This window comes from Pollachius pollachius, assembly GCF_949987615.1.
Source record: "Pollachius pollachius genome assembly, chromosome: 13".
NCBI lineage: Eukaryota > Metazoa > Chordata > Actinopteri > Gadiformes > Gadidae > Pollachius > Pollachius pollachius.
In genome coordinates this window covers 13,092,260-13,119,628 of record NC_136946.1, presented here as the reverse complement: position 1 = coordinate 13,119,628, position 27,369 = coordinate 13,092,260, and the positions used below count along the sequence as shown (strand labels likewise).

At 45.3% G+C, this 27,369-nt stretch overlaps 1 protein-coding gene across 1 annotated transcript in view; it reads left to right on the top strand.

Annotated features, from left to right (window-relative positions):
- Positions 1-27,369, top strand: part of adgrb2 (adhesion G protein-coupled receptor B2) — a gene marked incomplete at its 5' end in the record, with an annotated part of 138,477 nt that overhangs the window by 95,412 nt on the left and 15,696 nt on the right. The window contains 13 exons of the mRNA XM_079748795.1: positions 1-126; positions 6,023-6,092; positions 6,937-7,003; positions 8,846-8,931; positions 11,837-11,935; positions 14,657-14,756; positions 15,015-15,086; positions 19,615-19,707; positions 21,257-21,544; positions 23,019-23,058; positions 23,645-23,659; positions 25,754-25,926; positions 26,621-27,358. The exon at positions 1-126 is cut by the window's left edge and continues 25 nt beyond it. Coding sequence (XP_079604921.1) covers positions 1-126; positions 6,023-6,092; positions 6,937-7,003; positions 8,846-8,931; positions 11,837-11,935; positions 14,657-14,756; positions 15,015-15,086; positions 19,615-19,707; positions 21,257-21,544; positions 23,019-23,058; positions 23,645-23,659; positions 25,754-25,926; positions 26,621-27,358 — 1,967 coding nt within the window. The remainder of the gene's footprint in view (positions 127-6,022; positions 6,093-6,936; positions 7,004-8,845; positions 8,932-11,836; positions 11,936-14,656; positions 14,757-15,014; positions 15,087-19,614; positions 19,708-21,256; positions 21,545-23,018; positions 23,059-23,644; positions 23,660-25,753; positions 25,927-26,620; positions 27,359-27,369) is intronic.

Sequence of the window (27,369 nt, the reverse complement as noted above, 5' to 3'; positions counted from 1 at the left end):
TCCTGCATTTCTTCTTCCTGGCGTCGTTCTGCTGGGTACTGACCGAGGCGTGGCAGTCTTACCTCGCCGTCATCGGCAAGATGAGGTCGCGCCTGATCCGCAAGCGTTTCCTGTGCCTCGGCTGGGGTAGGTGCACATGAACACGCACATGCACACGCACACACACACACACACACGCACACGCACACGCACACGCACACACACACATACGGTTTGTCTTTCACACCGGAATCAAAGGAACATCTGGGCATCTGTTCTGTAGTCCACAAATCATACTTTCACTTTCCTTTGACTCATTTGTTTCGCCCAATCGTGTTGCTGGAGGCGAGGAACTGTAAAACATTGTTTGAAAAGGTATCAAATCAACGCTGTGCAGACTTGCCACTCTTAACGAAACCGTTTTGGCTCTTCCAGTGTTTGGTTCCTCTGGCCTCCCCAGAAGCTCTGCAATAGCAAAGTTGGACTGCTGGATCCCAGATTATCAGTCTCTCAACATCACTACTTTATCATTCCTCCTTTATTGGTGACGTGACCCTGAATGGTGTCACACCATTCTCTTCCTGTCAAACCACAAGTATCCCTGTGTCCTGTCCTTTTCGATCTCCCATCCGCCAGACTGAAGGAGAAAACGCAAGGCTTTGTGAATGTTATAAATGCTACCACGATTGCATCTCCATATTGGCAAGATCTCAAGGAGATATCCAATGGGATTGCACACACAAACACATATTGATCCATGCTGCCTATTTGATCCGGTCTTTGATGCCCTCCACTGATACAGAGGCAAGGGTACAGAATGTATTGAATGTTTAACAACCGCAAGACAATGAGATGGATGGAGATAGGTGGAGATAAAAAAAAGAGGGAGAGAGAGCCCGAGAATGAAAGAACAACAGAGGGAGAGAGGGGACATTTTTTTTACACATTTTTTACTTGATGTGTGGCACGTAAATACATCACAAAAAGAATGAGGCAGTGAAGTGCTATCCTGGGGAGATCCTGGGGTTTGTACACTCTCACAGGTCAACCGTAAAGTGTCCAGTCTATTTGTGATTTCTCTAATCAGCAAACTCCATCTGAAGGTGAACCGCCCTGGGGGGAGGCGGGGGGGGGGGGGGGAGTTCGGTCAATATGAACACAGGGTCCAGTGACCGCTCACCCATGATTGTTTTTGCTCGCTCTCCTCCATATTGACCCTATCACATTTCCAAAGTGCAGATCAAAGTCACCATGAAACGATGCGTTCTGTCCAACCGTTACCTGTTGGAACAATGGGCGGCTGAATGAAACGCATGTGTGGTTATTACTTTGTTCTACAACCAATTATGATGTGTGATATTGGGATTCTATGATAGTGATGATATCATGACCAAGTTTCACCTCCAAACTGTGAAAAAACCTGAATGGAAAAAAATTGAATTATTCTATGCAAATTGTAATTTATTACAATTTGCCTATCATATTACAGTCTTGGGATGACCTCAGATCTTTGGGTATTATGTAACAGCGGGACATACCATTGGGAAGATAGGGGAGCTAAATTAAATGGTATCAGATAATTGCTTGGCTTCTGTAAGGAAAAGCCCATAGGTTATACAATGTTTGTTTTGTGGCGGTTTGACTTAGTCTTTTGTCTGCATTTGGCTGTGTTATGTATTGCTTTGAATAAATGTCCTTATTGTTTGTTTAATAACCCCTTTGTGTAATGGTAGCTGCACTATGCAATCATTTCCTGTTCGGAAACAGAGCACATCCTAGACCGTTAAGCTACGGCCACACCAAACACGTTACGCGTGTAAGAGGCGTAGAAAATCTGCATTTTTGCATAGGGAACCATTGGTTTAAGCGCGTAGATGTGTTACACGCGCTAAAGCAGCGCGTTAGGCCCAACACACCTACTTCTTACTTCTTACTCTCCTACGTGTGACGCTTAGCCGCGATAGCCAATCAGCGTTGAGCTTGACCCGACGTCACTGGCAGAGAGACGGAGGACGCACAGAAGCAGAAAGAACATGGACAACCAAGTCATCGTTTCAGTGTGTGCTCGTCCTACCCTGTACGACACCACGTTTCCTGGACTCCCACAACAAATACAGCTCAGCGATGGTGGTGATCTCAACCATGTTTGTGGAGCAAAAGAAAAATAGCGGGGGAAAATAAGTTTTGGGAGGGCTCATCTAGCTGCGTAGGCGCGTTGAACCATTTTTGTGACTCACAATGATCAAGCGGCAGGTTAGGCGCGTTACGCACGTAAGCCTACGCACGTAACGCATTTGGTGTGGCCGTACATATAGTCTTGGAAGGATTCACAATAACAGGAAAAAAATAAAGTCTAAAGTTTGGCAGCATTGTGAAACCATTAAAGATGATCCCAAAAAGTAAAACGCAAACTATGTCAACAGCAGCTGTCACTTGGTACCAGTCGTGCTGGTGAGAGATATTCTCCCTGCTGGTTCTTGTTATTACATTCTTTGCGGTTCGGCTATAAATCCTATACGCCTGAGCCTATCATTCAAATGTATTTTACATCTTTAATGAGTCAAACCCCTCTACGGTCTCCTTATCGATGCAGGAATTTGTCATGATGGGATGTGAGTACTGTGGGTAATCACACAGAACGGAGCTCTCCATTTCCACGGTGACTGGCCACTGTGAAATCAAAAACTGATTTCGTAAAATGTATTACTATAATTACGATATATAATACTAGCTTATGTAACAGTAAATAAGGCTCCAATTTGCATATATTTTATATCAAATTGAATGCAGATGCTGCCATAATTCCTCACGCATTTAGCGGAAGCGCCTATAGACGTCTGTGGGGAAACCCTGATAAGCCCGTTGATTATTTTCAAGCCCTTGAACGATGCAAAAGTCACAAAATAGGAGGAATCATCGGGCCGCGTGCATTAGAAATGTTTCGTATGTGTTTCGACGATCAGTTGACGTAGGGGTTGGCCTGACGAATAGGAATCAAACTATGCAAAACCTTTATCGGGTATGCCCCTATTATATTTACGTTTACATTTTGGGGGATTTTGCTGATGCTTTTATCCAATGCGACTTGCAACTATTCATTCACTCATTCATGGTGGAGTCGACCATGCAGGGTGACAGGAGCAGTCAGGGTGAGGCGTCTTGCTCAGGGACACCTCAACACTTAGCTAGGGATTGAACTAGCAACCTTCCGGTTACCAGTCAACCCGCTCTACCTCCTAAGCTCCTGCCAACCCTTATTACAGTCGGATGTGCTCTGAATTTGTAGCACCTTATGTATAAGATGTTGCTGATTTTCATCAGAGAGGCCTCATACCTAAAGTCTTTGATTGCGCACTTTTGAACTCCTCCCTATCTCTGTAATCATCGATAATTGCCCGTACTGGTGGCAGATATACTCTTTCTGTTCCCGGCCCTGTAGAGGGCAGTGTAATGTTCCACTGGGTCAGGTGAAGGCGTACCATCTTTTCATTAAAGCTCAGCGCCTTGTCAGATGTGAAGTTATCAACAATAATGAAGAGGGCTTCCTTTCCTGTAATGATACACGCCACCGAGAAGCCACCGGCCGCACTGCCGGTGTTGTCCTAGTGACTATTAATGAGCTGTTTACTCTCTCCAAATCCTCCATTTCTGTCTCCGAAAGTATTTACGACCGAGCTAACCAAACGCTCATCTAGGTCTTCCCGCGGATTTCCTTTGGAATCCCCCAAAAAACCCTCCTATGAAGTCACCATAATTTATCACATGTAAGAAAGGGGTTGCGCTGTAAAAGGTTTCGCATAAAAAAAATGCAATAAAAACGGAGTGTGGTTTCTCCTGGTGAGGCGGAGGTGCAGCTGTGGTGTGTGTCAGACGGCGGGCGGTGGATCCATTCGGGGAGATGTGTTCGCTGGGTGCTAACCCCAGGCTGGCAGCTTTATAGACGCAGACGTCAGTCTTTAATCACCAGAGAATCAGCCCTGATCAAACTGTGCTGAAATCCACGAAGACGGTACAGAGCGTGGTTAAAAACAGATTGCGCACTCTTTTTTTATTCCAGAGGTAAAGCTTAGACTGCACGGTTTCTCACCCCCCCCCCCCCCCCCCCTCCCCCATTGCTCTGCTTCAATGATGCTCTCTCTGGCCCCGGTCCCGGCTCTGATGGGACCTTTGACCTGTTAAAGAACAGCCCGGTTCCACCGTTTTGGTGAATAAACATTAATAAAGCAGGAGAGTAGGCCCAAAAGCTCTGCCCTCCGCGTCAGGGTCCTGCCCGTCACGGTTTCCACCGTGGAAGGTACATTAGCCTCTAATCCAGTGGGAAATAGAAAAGCCACCAATGTGGTGAAAATGTCCCCGGAACAAAGACAGAGTTGGCGCACCATCCTGAACAAGGTCTGATTGGTCTGCCTCATCTGGATTTACTTGCCACATCAAATTCAAATCATAAAAAAAAAAAATTGAAGCGTCGGAAAATAATAAGAATGCTTGTCAGTTCATTGCTTACATTTTTGAAGAACAATCGCGCTGACAGTTCAATCTTCAAACTAAACTGAAATATAACAACAAACACGATTGAATAACTTTAACAAAAGGAATGCATGGATATGGACATCAATGACTTCAAGCGCACGACAGCACACTTTCAAGAGATACAATTCAGACGCACACCACAAACACTTTGAGAGAGAGGGAGAGAGAGAGAGAGAGAGAGAGAGAGAGAGAGAGAGAGAGAGAGAGGGTGGGAGAGAGAGAGGGTGGGAGAGAGGGAGATAGGGAGGCAGTAAGAGGGCACATAATGTATTGAATGAACTCATACACTTACAGAAGCCATGATGCTGTCCTGGAAGCAGCCTGAAGCTGGATGGGTGGTTTAGGGGGGGCGAGGGGGGGGATCAAACAGCTTATTCCTACCATATCCCTATTGCAATTTTCTTTCCCAAATTCTCTGATTGATATCAGTTGCCATAGCAACTGCTGAAATGGGTGTGTTCTCTGAAGAGAGAAGAACAGACTTGTGACTGTGTGTGTGTGTGTGTGTGTGTGTGTGTGTGTGTGTGTGTGTGTGTGTGTTTAATTGAAACTTCCTACCCATGAGTGAAATGGGCTTTGCCTTTGCCCCCCCGCCGTCTTATTATTTAATGTTAATATGACTTTTTTTTTCTAATTGCATTTCATTTGTGGCCATAATCACAGTTTTGTTAATTGCATGCATATTTCAGAGCCAAGCTAGTAACGAACACACCCTCCCCCCCTTTTGTTGGCACGTCCTCCACTGCACTCACTCACACTCTCAGACCTAATGAAACACATAAAGCAAACACGCAAACAGCCATCACACCGGCGCCACACAAACACAAACCGCTCGCGCGCACACTTGCGTGCATATGCGCTGACGAAAGAGCCCAATGAATTAATTCTGTATTGACCCATGCACCTAGTCTCCCGCCGCATGATATCAATGTTATTCTCATTCTTCAACCTGTGATCTTAGACCCTTTTTTCGCATACTCTCACAAACAAACCCCCCACGCATTCACAGGGGCACTATTAGCCTTGGGTTGAGCAGTGAAAAACACTATGAAACAATGCTCGATTTTACAAGGAAATTAGGCCGCATGTGTTCCCGCCGGAAATATTTGTAAAAAAGATAAGTAAAAGGGGAACAAACTCTGAGATAGGCTATGATGGCTTAAGGTGGTCATCTCATTAAGCGACTTGTAGAGCAGGGTTTCTTCTTTCAAAGCCGACGGTTTTCAGTGCTTTGTGAGTGTCTGAAGGGGAAAAAGGGGAACATGCGACCGGTAGTTCAAGTCAGCGTTACTGAAGACGCCTGGCGTGTTTGATGTCCCTCATAACTGCTTCCTTTCATCCTCTGTTCTACTCCTGTTCTTAAATGCCTAATATGTGATTTTTCATTAATTGCTTTCTCTCTCTCTCTCTCTCTCTCTCTCTCTCTCTCTCTCTCTCTCTCTCTCTCTCTCTCTCTCTCTCTCTCTCTCTCTCCCTCTCTCCCTCTCGCTCTCTCTCTCTCTGTCTCTTGCAGGTCTCCCGGCCCTAGTAGTAGCAGTGTCGGTAGGCTTCACCAGAGCGAGAGGTTACGGCACAGCCAGCTAGTGAGTATAACTCTCTGCATCCCACGCTTGTTCACAGCAAGCTTTAAACTGAATCTCGGTTGACATTCTGAAATTTTTCTATTCTCTGAAGATACGGTTTGTTTTTTTAAAGTTACCCGTGTGTGTAATTTAAGTTATGCAGTGCGGTTCACAACACTGGTTTCACAAAAGAGCCAAAAAATAAGAAAAATAGCCCGGAAAAAACATTTATAAACTGGCAAAGGGGTTGGGAGTTTGGCGTTTGTTGCAGTCCTCGAGCATCCAAGACTATTGAGGATCCGAGTGGTTCAGCCACTTGGCTGAAAATATTGTGTTTTGTATGCTCAAACCTTTTCTGAAACATGTAAATATGAATACAATATTTATTTTGGAGTGATTTCTCCACTCTACATTGCCATATCCAGCAATAGAATAATACCTTACTGAATCACTGAAAAAAAAGTACAGTGTTTTCAGACAGTGTTCTAAAGCTACGGTAATCTGATAATTCACTATTATCTTCATCACTCTTTCACAAACAGGACCCAACCTTTAACCAAATAAATCTAATCAACTGGTTTCCATTTTTGCCATATTTCATATTTTTTTCCGCCCGTAACAAAAAAAAGACTTACTTTACAGATTTCTGTTATTTTCGTCCCCTTTACTTAAAAAATCACAAGTAAAAATGTTGCTTGATTACTTGTTTGTTCGCTCAAGTGCAGTATTTTGAACCTCCAAGACTGAAAATCACAACTAGAGAGGGTAAAATCTAGGTTTTACAAGACAAGCAATCAACTAATGCATTGGTTCTGATCCATGGCGTAAATATCTCCTGTGTGTGTGGTTTTGTGTTTCTGTTCAGTTGCTGGCTCTCCTTAGAGGGTGGTCTTCTCTATGCCTTTGTGGGACCAGCTGCTGTCATTGTACTGGTAAGTCTCTTAACAATGTTCAGCCTCCCTGTCAGTTCAAGAATAGTATCATTGTTTGTGAATCTTAATAATCCAGCAGTTTTTCGTCGCCTAAAGCCAAATGCGGAATCAAATGAACTGCACATGAAGATGAGTAAACAATAACTAACTATGATCGAGCAATAAGCACTCAATATGTGACAGTATTGAAACAGATCACATGTTATTTCAATGTGAATGATGTTTACCCATTGATAACTAGTTTTATGCTTGTGCGATGCTTGTTGGATTTATTTTCGAATGTAGCTGCAGGCATGTAAATCAACCTGTCGTCAACGCTCCTATTGGGTACGATAGCTTTCAATGTGTATCTTTTGGTTTGCATAGCAATAAGACCACTTTCCACAGTTTTGCAGACAAAAACAGAACCATATGGTAGTTGCTGGGGCCAGTTAGGGCCCACTGGGTTCACTAGTGGATCACACTGGTCCCCTGCGATATTACTCCTTTGCCTAATGATGTGTACTGTTAATCAAATTTAAATACACTTTCATGTATCCTGTTTTCTCACGCTCCTTTAGTTCTTCCCTCGCTGACCTTCGTGATGACCAAACATTTGTTTAGTTACTTGGTCAACTTTTCTCCTCTCTGTGAATGCCACCTTTTAAAGCATGAAAGAAAATAACATTCCCCTCATTAAATATATGCATGTTCCAAGGGCCAAAAATGATCCCTGGCGTCCCTTCTAAGGTTGGGGAGGAATATTGACTTATGATTCTTGTTCAGAATTAATGAAGTTTTAAGAACCACTTGTGTGTGTGTGTGTGTGTGTGTGTGTGTGTGTGTGTGTGTGTGTGTGTGTGTGTGTGTATGTGTAGTGTACCCACCCCTCCTTCATTCACACATATTGAAAAAAACAAAAAAAAAACGTAGGTAATGAGGAGAGAACGTCACAGACCTTCCCTTAGGACCCTCGTCTAATTACTGAGTTTGGCCACAAGCAAGTAGCTGAACAGAAGCTGTCTGACTTAGAGAGAGAGGGAGAGAGAGAGAGAGAGAGAAAGCTTGACATGACTGACAGAGTGTCGATATGCTCAGTGGGAAAGCAGACGAATAGATCCAGTGTCGCTGCTGTAGCCAACGCAGAGGAAAAAGGGTTTAAGGCTATAGGGGATCCCAAGCAATACAGTGAAAATGGATGGGAAGACGAGTCTCCTCAGTGTAGAATGAATAGCCAATGTAATGCATAGTAAGAGGCTGGCGTCAGGGGAAGAGACTGTTATTGAAAGGTAGGAGAATAGCCCACCAGAACATCTTTGACGCGTTGGCATGGGGCATAATACACCAAGATAGAGATTGAGATTTAGAGTTTATATGAATTATACGTGTAATGGAGTATGAGGTCAGAAAATTTGAATATTTTCTATCCGACAACAAATAATAGCAGCTCTCGGATGGGAAGGATTTCTGAGCATAACACTCAGAGGCAACAGGCTTTGGCCCAGCTGTGTGTGTGTGTGTGTGTGTGTGTGTGTGTCTGTGTGTGTGTGTGTGTGTTTAATGGAATATGTAGCACTGGCTAAGTGAGGACAAATTGTACCACTAACGCGAGCTCAGAGACTGAGCCTTGGCTTCATGTATGTTAAATGTAGCGTGTTGTCTGTAATACCATTGATGTTGGAAAACCATCTTACTCTCTCTCTCTCTCTCTCTCTCTCTCTGTTTCTCTCACTGTCTATGTCTCGGTTGGTCTCTGGCTCGCTCTTTGTGTCCACCTTTTCTCTCTCTCTCTCTCTCTCTCTCTCTCTCTCTCTCTCCCTCTCCCTCTCCCTCTCCCTCACCCTCACCCTCTCTCTCTTTCAGGTGAATATGCTGATTGGAATCGTGGTGTTCAATAAGCTCATGTCTCGGGACGGCATCTCGGACAAGTCTAAAAAGCAGCGGGCGGGGTGAGTTCATCTTCGTTCACTCGCAGTGCAAAACACCTTCCAAAGCAGAGTGTGAGAGATTGCCTCAGAAAGACGGATTATTACAGAAAAAAAACTTCCCTGTGAAATGAGCCCAATTACTTTGAGAGGCCTCAAGAGACAGAGAGAGGGGGGATGCAGCCACGGCCCCTGCATAGAGACATCGACAACAGGTTAGGCTGATACCTGCTTTTTTGGCAGGTGAAAAGTGTGCAATTTTGGCAAGAAAGTTGTCAGACATCTGTCTCATTTAGCTGCCGGATGAATCCGAAGAGTTCGCTATGTCCCTCCTTAAGCAAATGGCTGTGTCCCGCCCGCATATGTTTACCAGTTGATTATGTACATTCACAGTGGCTCAGAGGCAGTTGCACCAACGTAGGCTAATGTAACGATTCTGTTAAATGCTGAGGATTCTTCAAATCAGAGACAGGAGGCGTGCTGATTGCATGTCGTTTAAACAGGAAGATTGTGTTTCATGATTGATTGTACACAATCAAAGCGCAGGTACAAGCAAACACGCATTCGCACTACTTTTGGCATTGAGCACAGAGAAGTTTGATATTGGAAAGGGATGAAGTGGGAACACCCTCTGAAGTTTGCAGAGAGGAGTTTTAATCAAAAGGTGTGTGTGTGTGTGTGTTTAGTGAGTGTGTGTGCAAACATACATAGATAGCATACAGAAGATGTGCTATCTCTAATAAATTCATGGGTGGTTAGACAGTGAACAATCACCGCAATCTCATTGACAAAATCCCATTGTTAAATTTCCACGTGCGTTTGCTTTTATCTCTTGTTTTTTGTCCCATTTTGTCCAGGTTCTGCCAACTAATTCAAAAACCGAGGTTGTGCTTCAGCTGAATGTGTTGATGAGGGAGACTATTATCATGTGTTAGCCAGTAATGCAAATTAGTTCATTCATAACATGAATGAAGGAGCAAATTGGCAAAGAATCTGAGATACGCATCTCATACACAACCCAGTCCCACAATCTTATCTTGACAACATGGAGTTTCATGGTGGTGGACTAATACTTATCAATATCTTTATCCACAGCTTATGGTCCTCTTTCGACAAGAGCACATGGAAACACACACACACACACACACACACACACACACACACACACACACACACACACACACACACACACACACACACACAGACAAACCCCCCATATGTAAGACACAGGAGCCGTGGTCCCAGTGTCACTAACAGGACAGAAAAATCATTAGCATAATGTATTTCCTTATGAAGCCATGGGGACATGTTCGGGGTAGTGGCAATGAGCTGTGATGGGATGCTAATGTAGCGTAGCATGTGCATAGCCCCCCAACATTCTCCAGTGGGGCGGTATCTACAGATCCACAAAGAGACACTTTTCTCTTGTCCGCCCTGGGAGGAGTTTAAGAATGAATAGGTCTCTTAACACTAACAGTAACCTATGTTTACTAGTCTTTGCATATTCATCTCGCTAAAACAACAACAGCAGAACATCTACTAAACATGTTTCCCGAATATGATTATTTAAAATATTTTTTAATGTGCACTGGAAATTATTTGATGTGAGAAAAACAATGATATTGTTCAGAATTAGATCCATCCACCAGTTTTTGACTAATTACAATGTATACTCTGATTAGATTTATTCTAATAATTTTCACCTAATAACATACTGAGCTCACAGTTATTATGTGAAGCGTCATAAATTGCTATTTAATTTTAAAATGTTCATTAAACTAAATAATAATGACTCTTAATTATAACTCACACAGACTCCCATGAATATATGTTTAAACGCGTCAAGATAATTTCAAACTGAAAATGCTGTGAGAAAAGCTGAATACAATGATCATTAGCATGATTATGTTTTAAATTTCAATATGCTCTCAAATTTCACCCTTACCAAAGGCACTCTAAGTGAGTGTCTTTGATTGTAGTGACTATAAAAAAAAACATGCCTTTGTATGTTATTTATCTGACTCTCTGAAACGGTCAGGGATAATAACTTTTGGGGTCTTATTGTAGGGATGATCGTCTTTTTTTTTTGGAAACACTCTAATGCTAAATGACTCCCCCAAAATGTTGTTTTCAATTGGAATCATATCCTCTGCAAACCATCTATTTGGGTTAACCCTTTGAGTTTCACAGAAAGTGCTGATGATGATGTTGACAACGGTGATGACAAAAGCAAAGCTTTTCAATGCAAAGCCTCCCTCTGAGACAGGGGTGAAAACCACTGAGAACATGAACGCAAACAGACGTTCTCACACACACAAACACACCCGGAGCCTACCACAGGGGAAGGGGATGGATCAGCTCCCGTCTGTTTCTCTGTAGTCCATTAAATCCTCATTACTTCAACATACTGTAACATTGCTCAACATTGTCCATCGCTCACTCTCTACTTAATCAACCGTGGGCGTAGCAGTTCACTGTGAACTTACCTGTTTCTTATTGTTTGCTGTTGGTCCGCTCAGTTTTTAATTTGGCTTTCTTTTTTCTTTCTTTGTCCCTTTTATTTATTTTGTCTTTGTCTTGTGCCCTCCCTTTCCCTTCCGCCGACTTCTTCTTCTCCTCCATTTGTCCCTGAGAACCCTCGGCCTCTGTCTGCTCCCCCACTCACATCTCTGTCTGTGTGTGTGTGTGCTTGTGTGTGTTTGTTGATGTGTGTTTATTTATGTTTGTGTGTGTGTGTATTTGTGTTTGTGTGTGTGTCTGCGTGTGTGTGTGTGATGTGTGCTTGTGTGTGCAAATGTGTGTGTCTGTGTTAATGTTTGGGCACCTGTGTTTTGGGCGGTATATGTGTGCCTGCAAATGCATGTGCCTGTGATTGTATATTCCTGTTTGTGTGTGTGTTTGTGGGTGTGTGCGTGTGCGTGTCCCAAAGCGTCCCGGTGGAGGCACGTAACCGGCTGCTGCTGAAATGCTCCAAGTGTGGCGTGATCTCAAGCACCGCCATGTCCAGCTCCACCGCCAGCAGTGCCATGTTAGTCTCTCTACCATGCTCCATTCTCTGTCACATTCACACTCTCTCACTCTACCTACACTCCCGCTGGTTTTCTTCTCTATCTCTCAATGTTTCTCTCACAGTCTCTCTGCCCCGATAATTGCATATATGTCTCACTCTCGCTCTTGCTCTCTCTCTCTCTCCCTCTCTCTCTCTCTCTCTCTCTCTCTCTCTCTCTCTCTCTCTCTCTCTCTCTCTCTCTCTCACTCTCTCATTGCATATATGTCACTCTATTGTGAACCTTATGGTAAGAAAGGAGAGGGTATCCTCTTCCTTCTTACCGCTTTCTGTTCTTCTCATTCTTGTTCTTATCAACCCACTCTCTGTCTCATTCTTACTGTCCGGATTGGATGACTCAGGATGATGGACATTAAAACTAACCAATGACAAAGCAGCATTAACTACCACAACAACAACAAAGAAAAACAAAAATGCCCAAAAGCCATTAACAAAATGGAAATTAATCTTTACCTGGTGCTCGATGCTAATTTCCTACATATTCACGGAGAGCACAGGTGCGAATTGATCATCATAATGAATGTACCCTCCATGAGCTGATGAACTCACCAGGTGCGATAATACACAGGCTCACGTACGCCCTGGCTTTCTATAATGTATAATAATGTTTACATTAAAAACCATTACGATGGGGTAATTATTTTAATGACCATCCAGGTTGATGTATAAACCGTCACGGTAATTGGATGTGTGTGTCAACGTTTAGATTGGCATTGCAATTGCATTCTTGAAATCCGGCTGTGAGTCCACAGTCAACAATTGTAGGAAATAGGGCTTTTAGAGACTTTGCCCTGGGGTTATGGCACATAAATATTTCAATAGGCAGTACACCTTTGAGTTTCTGATGACTCTAATGCTAAATGCTATGATTATTGAGGGTAAAATCGCTTAATGGAGCTGAAAAACCCTCTTTAGCGTAATTTGTAGAAGAAAAATAGGTTAGCCCTTCCAAATTCCGACACTCAATGAAATTCTGCAAGACAGCGTCTCGAAAACACAAAGCCACAATCTTGATCAATGCTCAAAAGGGATCGTATCCGCGACCCGAGAAAAAAAGAATCAGACAAAAAAAACACATGGAAGTGCTTTCTTTCTTCCAGGCCGTGATCTTTTCCGACAGGAAGTCTTAGAGGCAAAGCATTTACCGCCGATGGTGTTCATTATTCAATGTGATGGCTGGGAAGTTGTTAAAATGCCAGCACCTTATTAGAAAAGGGTGCTTCAAAATGCGTACGCTATAAAGCGAGACCCGGGCGGCAAATTATGGAGAACACAGCCATGCCGTAGTTGAAGCCCACTAAATAATGCAGAGTAAAAAATGATGTGGCAGGAAGCCATAGGAAGTAAAGTGAACCTGATAATAAAAAAAAGTGGAATTTGGGGGGAGCTCATATTTCTCGATAAACAGACCACCACTGTATGGTTCGGGCTCTCTTATGGGCCGTTGAAACGTCACGTAAAAAAGCCCCACAATTAGACCGTAAATGCGAAATTTAGCAATTGTAGGAGCGCTCACTTGCTCCAACTGACACTTATTGCTGATGAATTTCTTCCACAGGGTTTGGTCATGCTAGAGAGGTGGCTTTGTGGGCTAGGGTGGTTCATCTCCCGGCCAAAAGGTTTCCCCCCCCTAGGATGGACAGCTCAGACCTTTCACCATCTCCTCCACAACCAGTGCCTTCTGTGCTCCCCAGAAGTTCCCTCAGGAAACAAAGCGTTAGCTAAGTGAACCAACAGCGACAAAAGATACAACAATTTCACATTGACGCAGATAACGGTTAGCGACTTTAACAAGTCGACCTTCTCCTCCGCCACGCCAACCGTCGTCTTAACCCGTATCCCGGGGAATTCCCTTATTGAATCAAGCAGCGGCTAAAGCGAGCTCAGCGGCGCCGGCGTTGAATAAATACCCAGGAACAATGGGCGTCTCAACTGCGACCACGGATTAACAACTTTGGACCGCCTGAGTCAGCCCATTACAGGCTGCCTCGCCGGGAATGCCACGGCCGGAAAGAGCTGTCCGTCACCCTGGGGCGGCTGACAGCCACGAGGGCCCATATGTGATCAAAGCAGCGTGAAACCTTTTTAAATTGGTGTCTAACTCCATTGGTTACACAACCCTCCCCCCCCCACACACCCCTGAACACACACACACTCATGTTCACGATCATGCGCGCACACGCGTACAATTTCACACGTCAGGCACCTCCTTGTCAGCGACTCATATGACGTGCTGGGGGGGGGTTTAGGGGTTGTCAGGGTTTGGGGGGGCGGGTGACGCCTCAACCCACCATCACGCTGTGCACAGTCCATGGCGTGCGCTGCCAATGCCACCGTATAATTGCGGTGAGGGGGAGTGCGTGAACATTAGATTTAACGTGATCCTCCATGTGTCAGTCAAGTGTCAGAGCCCGGGCCCACCCATTGAGAGCCCCCTGTCTGCCACCTGTGAACGGGTATGAAACTGGTCAATTAAAATATTGGAACAAGGGGGTGCTGGATTGAAACCTGCCCCCCCCCCCCCCCCCCCCCCCCCCCCCCCCCACCACCACTTTCCCCCTGTTCCTTCCACCCTCCCTCCCTCCCTCTGCTGTCTTTCCCCTCTTCTCATCCCCTCTCCTCTGTTTTGCCTCTCTCTCTCTCCCTCTCCCCGTGTCTCGATGGCGCTCTCTCTCCCTCCAGGGCCTCTCTATGGAGCTCCTGTGTAGTTCTGCCTCTGCTGGCGTTGACCTGGATGTCTGCAGTGCTGGCCATCACTGACCGGCGCTCCACGCTGTTCCAGGTGCTGAGTCTTTCCCTCACCTGCTACTGTTCCTTTATACCTTTTATATATGTATATATATTTATATTGGCCTCAGGCATAAAAGCTGCCTACCACACCGTGAACGTTTTAAGTATTTCCCCCTTAATGCTCTGTTAACCATAATTGTACTATAGTATTTTTCTGTGGTTCAACATCCAGCCACCTGTGTGCAATGGTGACCCCTGACGGGTGTGTTAGTTTGATTCACGTGTTGGGGGGGTCTTTGTTTCACCGCAGGTCCTCTTTGCGGTGTTCGATTCCGTGCAAGGCTTCGTCATCATCACCGTTCACTGTGCCATGCGCCGAGAGGTAGGTCCACCTTTTGGATTCTCTCTCTCTCTCTCTCTCTCTCTCTCTCTCTCTCTCTCTCTCTCTCGCTCATCCACCTACACAAAGCGGCAAAGGGACGTGGTTTGGGTTCACTGCGTGCCTCTCTCCAGGAAAATGTTAAGAGTCATGAAGGAGTTAGAGTGAGAGAGAGCGAGGACGAGAGAGTTAGAGAACGAGAGAGAGATGAAGAGAGTGACAGAACGAGAGAGAGAGAGAGAGTGAGAGAGGGAGGTGAAGAGAGATGAAGAGCGTGACGGAATGAGAGAGAGAGAGAGAGAGAGAGAGAGAGAGAGAGTGAGAGATAGAGAGAGAGAGGGGGAGGATCAGACAAGACAGCAGGATTGCTGCAGCGCTCCCTGTGTGTGATGGCGTCTCAGGGATGCGTCGCGGCTTCTGTTGCGCCCACATTGTCCGGCCGATCTGAGGCAGCTTTGAAAAGATTACCGGCGACGCTCCATGGAATAAGATGATAAGTCCCGCTCTGCCCCATACCCCCCTCCGCTCTCTCAATTACCATGGGAAGCCCCACCTCCCCCTCAAACACATACACAAGACACACACAGACGCTCACAGAAGCAAAAGCACGCACACACACACACACACACACAAACACACACGCAGGCACATGCACGCACGCAAACGCACACATACACACACACGTATGCACACGTACACACACACACACACACACACACACACACACACACACACACACACACACACACACACCACCACAGGATTGCTGGCTGGCTGGCAGGCTGTAGTTTAAATTCATGAGACCTTGATTCAGAGGACAGACGCCGCCGCAGACATAGTGAAGACAACACAGAGATGCTTGCCACACGCCCGTCGCACAAACAGCACGCACATGAAAGCTTGTTCACAACGCACACACAACAGCACGCACACACAAGCGAACGATTATATGCACACACAACATTACGAACACACAAGCGCACGCTTACATGTACACACAATAGTAAGCAAACGTGAGCACGCACATAGAACAGCTTGCACACACAAGCGCATGATTACATTCACACACAACAGCACACACACAAGCACACGTTTACATGTACACAAAACAGCACGCACATACAAGCAAACATTCCCAGGAGATTGCTGACATATGCTAAAGATATAGCTATTGATGATCCATCTTAACAAACCAACTCTTTTTTTGAAGGTCTCATAGACGTCCTGTTTCTTCAAACTAACAGACCTATTTTCATGATTCATAACCACGATCATACATTTACTAATCACTTACGTTGGAGTAGAGCGACACGGTTACGTTCACCGTGACATTGACATTGCAGGGCGGATGATGATTGGGTGAAAACAGTTTGAATGGAAACGCATGCACATTAGTTAAAGTTGGGGTCGCAACAGTTTCAGAGCTTGACGTGTTCATGGGGCAAAAGGTTCGGAAACAATGCCGTTTAACAAACAAAGCATTGTGTCTGCTATGGTTCCCTGCTGTAGCCATTGCTCAGACAAGATGTAGATAAGCCCTACTCAGGATAAAGAGTTACAATGAGAGAACGCTGAAAGAATAGCAAGAATGAGACAGATTGAGAGCAGCAATGAATATAATTGCATTGAGTTGAAAATAATGGGTAAGGAAACAGCAATGTATGGAGAGGCTCTTCACTTTGAAGTGAGTACACAAGGACACACGCGCACCGACACACTCACGCACCAATACACACATGCACACAGATACATACCCACACACATACCAAGGTACACACACACACAGAGACACACACATACAAAGAGAGAGGAACAGGAGCCCGGTGCCAAACAGAATAAGTACGGACATTGAATCGAAAAAAGCAGAATAAAGAGCAAATTAAAATAGTCTGTGCAATATTTATGGGCGACACAGACACTATTCCCGTACGTAGCAACGTAGCAGTCCGCGCACGCACGCACACACACATACACACACACACACACACACACACACACACACACACACACACACACCCGCCATGAGGTAGAGATGGATTTTCCTTCGCCACACCTTGCTCTGTATTGTACTTTTTCTCTCTCGCCCTCTGCTTCTGTTTATCTGTGTCAATTCAATTCAATTCAATTTTATTTGTATAGCCCTTAATCACCATTACAGTCTCAAAGGGCTTAACAAGTCAAATATTTATGACACCCCCCTTTACCCAAGCCCCCACAAGGGCAAGAAAAAACTCCCTTGAAATTAGCAAGGAAGAAATCTTGAGAAGAAACGCATAGTGGCGGATCCTTCTTCCAGGGATGGTCAGGAGTGCAATGGGTGCCATAATTGACATACAGGTAAATACATGCACAAAAATGGTGATGTGGTGCTGGCCGGTTGACCATGAGGAGAGTCCAGGCATCCAGTCCAGTCACCGCAACATGCTAGAACAGACAGAATAGTGAATTAGAACGGAACAGTACATAGCGGGAATGTATACTGCATTAACAAAACACAAACAACCAGAGTGGTCTTCACTTCGCATTTTCACAATCGTTTTCACAATCCTATGTTCCAAATGCAAGATCGTAGAGGTGCGTTTTGAGCTTTCCTTTGAATAGCTCCACAGAGTCAGCTTCCCTGATCACTTGTGGCAGCCTATTCCATAGGAAGGGGGCTCGATAGGCAAACGCTCTCGTGTCTCGTTCTCTTTCCTTCTTTATCAATTCAATTCAAATGAGATGAACACATTAACTAAAATGTTTTAATTTAATAGTTCAAGAAAGTCATACAGATGTGAAGGGGAGTAGAGGAAAGGCAGAATTGGAGGACCTAACTCACTTCATGCTTTATTCTCATAGGCTTGGAGATGCACTTACATATTTAGCAGCTTGTAAGGCCCTGGTTGTTTTTTTTCGCCAAGTAAATGTTGCATTTGCGTCTGCTCATAGAGTGTACAGAATTATCTGTAATTATGATTTATATTGGGCAGGAGCTTGGTTCTTATGTGTTTAAATATGCTAAAGGATAGCATGGAATGTTCCTCTGTCTCCTCCTCATTCTGTGGGGCAGAGTTGCCACAGCAGCCTTTCCTCTCTGGGCTGGAGCTGCGTGTGTCTGTGAGGCTCTATGGCCAGGATATGGTCACTGGGTCGGTACACAGTTGATGTCTTCCTCAGTTTCTGATCAGTAACGGTGGTCAGATGGTCTTCACATGAACTCTGTCAAGAGGCAAATACCCTTGACATAACATATCATCACATCGGGTGTGTCACTCTCTCTCTCTCTCTCTCTCTCTCTCTCTCTCTCTCTCTCTCTCTCTCTCTCTCTCTCTCTCTCTCTGTCTCTCTCTCTGTCTAGTTTTCTCTCTCTACCTCTCTATTTGTATCTCTGTTCATGATGGTAAAGATAGACTTAGTTGACTTTGAGCAAAGCAAAAATATCCAGTTGAATTTGGGCAAAGCAAAAACATCCATATGAGAATAAGTGAAACTCTATCGGTAATGCAAAGCCATGAAGTGTGTGTGTGTGTGTGTGTGTGAGTGTGTGTGTGTGTGTGTGTGTGTGTGTGTGTGTGTGCGTGTGTTGGAGGTGGTCACACGTGTGTCTTATTTCCACAGGGAGTCTTACGTTGTTGGAAAAAAAAAAACAAGCATAGACAAAGAAATAATTACATAAATTTCATAGGATGGCTCAGTGTGATGGCGTTTACTTACCGGCTTCTTGTGTTAAATGTGTGTAATTGAAAGTCCCCTCCACCGCATATTCCTAGAGCCGGGATCTCCTACCTTTGAAGGGCTGCTCTTGCTCTGCAGAATGGGAAATATTAGCATGCCCTGTATGCATTTATGTATAAGATATGATTGCGTAGAGGCACTGTTTTATTCATTTATTTTCTAAGTGTCATATTTGCATATTCACATCCAATATGTCCACCACAATGTTTTGGTGGTGGCTCTTTAAATCTTATCCAAATATATATAATACAATCTATGAATATATATTTTTAACTAAATTTTACACAATTTCTACCACTCTTTAAAAACTTTTTTTGCCAGAAGTAACTATCGCACTTCAGTCATAAAGAATAACAGAAATGTACGAATTGTAGAATTTTTATATGCATGAATCGCTCTGAATTGCCAGGTTATAAACCGGTTGTCATTTAACAAAAAAACAGTAGACTTTCCCCGACTCATTGTGTAGAACAGCCTGTGGGCAGATTTCTATTATATTTGAACCAGTCCAGTAAAAAGAAGGAAGTGATGTCAGTGAAGTGTGGATAATGGCAAAAATGTCTGTTCTTTCAGTGCTTTTAAATTTTTCGATTTTATGTGCATTCACCCACGCTACTCCCCTTGTCCCTAATTTCAACTATTAGCTCTTGATTGTCATTATCTCAAACCCATTGCTCCAAATACACAAGCTCGAGCAGGCTGCAGTTCACTTACGGCCCAACGAGGGCAGTAATGAGCAAATAATTGTCTCCTTCTTACAGGCCATTTCTTTCAAATCCTTCACACTTTTGTACCCCCCCCCCCCCCCCAACAGGTGCAGGACGCGGTGCGTTGTCGGATGGGCGGATGCAAAGACGACAGCGAGAACTCGCCGGACTCCTGCAAGAACGGACAGGTGCAGATCATGGTGAATAGCATTTCATTTCATTCAGCGTTTCAGTTCCATCCTTCCCACTCCGGTCTTCTGAATCCAGTGGACCACCCAGGTCCTGGCCGGGGAGGAAGAGCGTTTGCCCGACAGATGCAGTGTTTCCCTGCACGGCCTTGATGCCTGGACTGAAGTCTTCTTAACGAACACATGCCCCCTCCACCAACTCTGTCCATTTTATTTCCTTTGAAAGCCTTTTCATTATTCTTATTTCGCCGTCGTGCCGTTTCGCCTCAGAGGTTGTTTTTCAATATCCTGCTTTGTGTCTAAAGGAGTTTTATCATTATTTTTATATTCCAGCCTGCAACCGACTACAGTATTACTGCCGCAGTAATATAATGTTAATAGTTGATGACGGCTCTTGAAAGGAAATGAAAGAAGGTTAAGACAATAACACACTTGACGACATTCCGCTGTGTAAGCTTCCCAGACGAAAGAAACGTCTGGAAGCTTTAATGGAAGACGGCATAATGGTGTCTACCTTTGTTTCCTGCTCATTATCGGGTAAAAAAAAAAACAGCCCACCGCTTTTGCTTCTTTCAACCTACACCGCATTCCAATAGGAGTGCAGGCCCCACGTAACTTTATTATAATCCCCCCCCCCTTCCTAAAAAAAACAAGTGACTAATATTTTCTGTGGTACAATAAATCATCGCTGCTTGAACCAGCCTTGGCCACAATGTCAGCGCGGTCACCTCCGCCGCGGCACCGAGCATGACTTGCGGGTGTTTAGTGCACCGTGACCTGCCTTCACAATAAGAGTCACGGGCCCCTAAACACACCTCCTTATATAGAGAATTAGATTCCGGAACCTGTTCAGGTGAGCTTTTATTATTTATGTCTGTTATATATGCATGTATATACATATTTTCTCGTTCACCGGGCAACTTTGATACACTGCCAAGGCGAGCGGATTACATAAGCAGCCTTCCACCTGTGTTGATATTTACTGTAGAGCGTTGCAAGTAGCGTATTATTTGCTGTTTTAGAGGGCTTTTTTGTGGGTCAGCAGCCGCTCTTATTATTATTATTATCATGAGGCAGTCTGTTGTGTCCTGCGTTTATCTACGTATGTATAGTGGACCTTTATTTTGAGGAGGAAAGTGAGGCCGTATTTTTGGATACACACCTGGCAGAGCATTGGCTTAGTTCTGCTGCGTCACCTTGGTATCCATAATCACAGTAAAAGGATCACCTCGAGCAGTTTACTCTCCCTCTCCACACAACAAAGTCCTCCTCGGTAATTGAGAAGCCTCCTTCGACGTGCTGATGGAGACGTCATTAAACCCGCCGACGCGAAAGGGAAATAAAAAAGAAAAAACAGGAAGTCAGCGTCCTCCCACTATTTTCCGTTCTCCTCCCATTAAAAGCGCTTTTAAAAAAAACCTTTCCCACCTCATCCTCACCAATCTGCTTCTCTCCATCTCACCCCCCGCCATCCATCCACCTCCACCCACACCACCGACACCACCACCACCGACACCACCACCACCACCACCACCACCACCACCACCACCACCACGGTCAGAAGTGTCCCAACGTCAGCTACTGCGGCCAGCAGTGCGGCTCGCTACGCTACGGCACCGCCGCGGCCACGTGCCAGCCCATGCCCTGCCACCAGTCGACGCCCCACCCGTCCCCCGTGGGCCCCCCGGGGTGCCGGCACGGGTGCCAGCAGGCCTGCCTCCACAGCCTGCCCCACCTCAACCACAACCACAACCAGCTCCACGAGCACAGCACCATGCTGAGCTCCGAATTCCACAGCCTCGCCCTCATGAATCCTAACCACATCCACAGCCACCACAGCAGCCAATCAGTACGTTGCGTAGACTGTAGACAGAGCAGTGATTGTGTATTTTAGCCTGTGATATCTGTTAAAACAAAAAGGTGCACTGATAATGCTGAAAAGTTGGGTTATTATTGTTGGACTCTTGATTGATTTATTCATGGTTGGATTGATCACATATTGCACCGATAACAGTGATAGTTATTATATAACTATAAGGTATAACTATAGCAGTCTAATTGTGAAAGTTAACTATTATAGTTAAATCATTACAGTGGAAAAATCGTTAAAATGTAGTGCAGAGTTTATAGGGTATCTGAGGTTGGATTTTATGTGTTGACTTTATGGTTGTTTAGATTTTTTATTTTTGTTGTATTTATTTTAGCACTAAAAGCTAGCATGAATTATTCAGCGCGCAGCTCGGAACATGGCTTCTGGTGAGGCCTGTTCCCAAAGTCAATAGTGCTGCGCCAGCCCCACAACGCCACAGTGCTCTCTGTATTATTAGCGTGACCCATGGTTTGCCGCGCTGTGCTTACCCTTGAAGGCGGGGACAAAGAGCGCGTGTAATAGTCAAAAATCTCGATGATTCTTTTTTTTTTCCTTTATTTCTCTATTTAAATATGACAGAGGTCCAGGGGGAAGGGCTTTTGTGATGTGGGGAAGAAAGATGTGTGTGTGTGTGTGTGTGTGTGTGTGTGTGTGTGTGTGTGTGTGTGTGTGTGTGTGTGTGTGTGTGTGTGTGTGTGTGTGTGTGTGTGTGTGTGTGTGTGTGTGCGTGCGTGCGTGCGTGCGTGCGTGCGTGCGTGTGTGTGTGCGTGTGCAGTGGGTGATGAGCTTACTCTCCTTTGAGACCTTTCCATTCTCATTCTCCCGCTCTCGTCTTCACCCCCCCCCCCCCCTCTTTCTTCTCTCCCGGAGACTATGCTCCATCCTTCAACTGTTGGGGAGGAAAGACAACAAATAATAATACACACTGGTGTTCATTATCCAGACTAAACTCTTTTGTTGTCAAAGGATACAATGAGGGCCAACGAGGAGACGAGCCGCATCGCGCTTCAACTCATTTAGTCATTGTGACTCACATGAGATTTTTATGATATTTTTATTCTTTTTTTTCTTTTTTTATCCGCCTAGGGACAAAATCGAAAAACATAAATAAATAAATGAAAAAAGTTGTGCTTGAGCGGAGCAGCGGGGGAGATAATAGTTTCACTGGTGCGTTAAACGCCGCGGCTCGTTTGTATGCGGTAGGCATCCAGGTGATTTCTTGAGGCTGGCCGTACACAACGTGTCACCATGCTAACAGATCGTACACTTTTCATGGTCGGTTGTAGCGGGGAAGTTAACATTGACTGGGCTGCCTGTGTACATATGTATGACCATTGATCTCACCGCTACTCTGGCATCTGACATGCTGTTGCTGTTGTAAGCGAAGCAGTTACAAAACACGCACAAAATACCTTTAATGTGTCTTTTCTGTGTTCTCAAACTCTTCTCTCAGACGGACTTTGAGAAAGACGTTGACCTGGCATGTCAAACAGGTAAGCGCCTACTCATTCCACCTCTCTCTCCCACTCGCTCTCTTCCTATTGCTCTTTCTCGTTCACACCTCGCTCTCTGTCTCTCTCTCTCTCTCTCTCTCTCTCTCTCTCTCTCTCTCTCTCTCTCTCTCTCTCTCTCTCTCTCTCTCATTCTCCATCTTTCTTTGTTGAGATTATATATGGTATTTGCCTAGCGGAGAGGAAAACGCAGGCTGTAACATTGTGCTCTGCTGACGTGAATCGTAATGATGAAACGGGCGGGATTAGATCGAATTTTTCATTTGTGGTTGGATCTCGGTGATTTATCAATCAACAACATTTCACCCAATGAGACTGTTTTCGGAAAAAATAAAACCATGTTCCAATGACACCGTGTTAAATTGTGCATGGTAATAATATTCTTCAGGGTGTTTATTCCAAGACGTGTTTTAATTATCAGCGTCCGTGCGTGCATGTGTGTGTGAATGAGTGTGTGCTTTTTTGCGATTGTTTTGGCTGCAAAGTTAATGACGGGGAAGACGTTGGAGTTAATGTTGGGTTTTGTTACAAACTAACATGGAGTCACTTTCCCCCCTCGCCCTTGCAGAGAGAGGACACCCATGTAAGTTTTGTCATCTGCCGCCTTTGAGACTATGAACGACCTGAATTACCTTTAAACGTTATTATTACTGCTGTCTGTCCTGTTGGGTGCACACACAAACACAAAAGGGCGATCAGATTGTATCCATAAACTGAGTGCCCTTAAAAGTCTATTGTAGGATGTTGTGCTCCCAACAGTACAGTAGTAGCTGAATGACCATGTGAATTGTTCTAGCTAGTTCCCCCTGTCCCCCGTCCCTGTCCCCCTACCCTACCAGGTATGTATGCTCCAAGTGTAGAAATCCATCCCAATATTTATAGGTCTTTACAATAAGGGTTCATTCATTAACATTAGTTAATTCCTTAGTTTACATAAATACCATTGGTTAACATGAGCACCATTACTTAAGCAACATAAACACCATTTGTAAATGATTAATTAGCGAATGCTTCTCGTTACATTTACATATGGTTATTAGTGCTTAATTAATGTACCCTTATTGTAAAGTGTTATTTTGTTTGATTCCAAATGTTATCATATGAATATGGCTTGGTTTGGAATCAAGCCTCAGGAAAACAAAAGCTTTAGCCCTCTGATGCATAAGCATGACATCAAGCATGCCCTTGTATACCTACCTGATGCCTTATATAAGCCTAATGAGGTTGAACTTATTGTGTTTTCATAGTATAGTGTAAGTATAATTTTATCCTTCGCCAGCATGTTTAACAAGGTTTGTAGTATTCTGTCTATTCGGTTTGTCTATTGTTAGAAAATCTCTAGTTGTATGCCCTCCAAGTAAGCATGCATGATAACTGACTAACAACACTGTAAGTAAGGTTTGATTCAGGTTGGTAGATGGCTACCTGTATGGATACAAACTTACACACAGACAGACACAACCACACACACACACACACACACACACACACACACACACACACACATACACACACACACACACACACACACACACACACACACACACCACCTGCACTGACATGCACATAGAAACAATGTTCCCATTGTGAGTGAGATATGAAATAGAGTTTTCAATTGGTCGCAATTCATTTGAAGCTTCACACACTTTTTCAGTGCAGTGCAATTTTTGCTGAGCTAATGCAACATCTTAGTCTGCTCTCACCAAAGATAGAGCAAGACATCAGGTCACGGTGCCAGAGAAAACTCAAGAATAAAAAATCTCAAATAAAATAAAATGTTCAATATCTGCAAAAAGAAGAAGCAAAGCCTGTTATTTTTCCGGGACACTATCGGCTTGTGTTTTGCTACAGAGATGTAGGTTTGTGGCAGACGAGGCTATAGATCAACTGAACCCTGAAACTGCCTGAAACAAGATTGTGGAGCGAGCTGGATGATTCTGGAAGTCCCTGGGTTACCCACAATCCTCGGCGGTAGCATATTACAGCACTGCACCGCACACCGCTGCTCCTCTCAATATATTTTCTAGTCCGAAACAATTCCACAGATACAAAGTACATTAAATACCTCGTCTTTTTTAATAAAAACTAACTTTTTATCTCTTTCTTTCTATACTCGAGGGTGTCTGAAATGTTGTTTGTTGGGGCTTGACTATCTTTTCCTTTTTCTCTGCGTTATATTCTGTTATCACTCTGTCTCATCCACAATCACCCCTTGATTAAACTGTTTCCCTGTTTTGCCGTGATGCTATCTATCTCTATACTACCGTTTGGCTGTGTTTTCCCATTTTCTCTGTCTTTATCTGATCTGCTGTTCCCTTCCTTTTTTTATGTTTCCTGATATTTCTTTCAAATTATTTTAATCCCTTCTTCACCTTTTAAACCGTAACGTCACTCTCCCTCCCCCACCGACCTCCACTTTGTCTGCTTTGTTTGTTTTTTTTCTCCTCATGAAATGTTCCATTCTATTTTACGGGCTCGCTGCCTCTCCCCTCTTTCATCAACTTTTTTTTCTGTTTTGCTACTGCTTTCATCATCCTCCATCAATGCATCGCACCCACGCCTTTTGTTGTTTGTTTTGTGGCTAATTACTCTGAAAACCCCTCGACCATAACCCCATACTCATTCTCCCCCCTTCCTCCTCCCGCCCCTGTCTTCACCTGGGTCCTCATCTCCCCAGTCATCTTCAAGGAGGTGAACACGTGCAACCCGTCCACCATCACCGGGACGCTGTCCCGAATCTCCCTGGACGACGAGGACGACCCCAAGCTGATGGCCCACCAGGACGGAGGGGTGGGCCTCAACTTCAGCAGCCTGCCCGGCAACATCCCTCCTCCCAACCTCATCGTTCAGGTACTGCCGCTCCCGCCGCTGTCGTCGCTCAAGCCTCACAGCGATTGATTTTACAGCCGAAATATAGGCGTTTTATCCATTGCTGTTTTGCACGACATTCAGATGTGTATATTTTGTTGGCGGTAGACCTCACATACGCTTGAACACGTTTAATTATCTGTATATGACAAATAAAATAGGCTGTTATGTTAACTTTTTCGAAGGTTAGAAATGTTTTACGAATGGAAGAAACCACAGAAAATATGCTAGTATACTATTTCCATTGCTTTCTGTGGACAAATCTGAATAAAGTCTAATGCACCTGAAATTATCTTGTTCACTGAACAAGATATATTTATAATCTTGCATGACCTTAATATCTTAATGACGTCATTGTGTTGACTAAACAATAGAAGTTCACCATGTGCCCATTGCTGAAGCCTCCGTTCTAATACAAGTCTGCCCTGTGGATCCAATCAGCCGTCTGTTAACGCTCTCCCCCGGGCCTAGCGGTCCCGCATCATGACCAACACCCGCGCCAGTTCAACCTCAAACCCCATGTCCACTCATGGCCCAAAGCGAAGGTTGCGATGGGTTTTGGTGTGTTCAGCGTTAAAACGGTGGATTCTGCCGATGCTACTTCCTGTGTCGGGTCGTTCCTGCTGTGGCCTGGGCTGCAGCTGCTCATGAAGCCTGCCTTCCCTGTACCCCCCAGGTGCCCCCTCTGGGAGGGCTCAACGAGCTGAGCGAGACGCCCCTCAAGAAGGAGGTCAACGTGGAGCAGCAGCGACACCAGGGGCAGCAGCGGGGCGGAGCGCCCGTCTACCTGTGCACCGAGAGTGGCCTGGGATGGGCCCGATCGCCCCCCTCGTCCAACTCGCCCCAGGACGGGAGCGTGGGGGGGGGAGGCTTAGGGGGAGGGGGTTTAGCAGGAGGTGGGGGCATGATGGCAGGGGGGGAGGGGGACTACATGGTCTTGCCCCGGAGGACAGTCAGTCTCAAGCCGCCGGGGCCCGCCGGAATAGTGGGGCTGGGTCTGGGGGGCGAGGAGAAGCCCCTCAACATCGGGTTGGACGACCCCCCCTTCCCCCCGCCCCCCTCCCCGCTGACCCTGCACCCGGCCGAGAGCGAGGCCTACCCGGCCGACTTTGTGGCGCCCGGGCAGGGCGACATGAACCTGGCCATGAACCTCAACCACCGCTCCTACGGGACCATCAAGACCATGCCCGGCCACGGGAGCATGCTCGCGCCGGGCGGCCCGATGGCGCACGCCCACCGGGGCCACGTGCAGCACGGCCACTCGCTGCAGCTCAAGCCGGGCCAGAGGCCGTCCGTCAGGCAGATCCTGACGGGGGGCGGCGGCGGCCTCGGGGCGGAGAGGACCATGACCCTGCCGCGCAACCTGGGCAGCACCAACAGCGCAAACACCAGCCACTCGGCCGGCTCTCTGGAGGTGGGTATGGA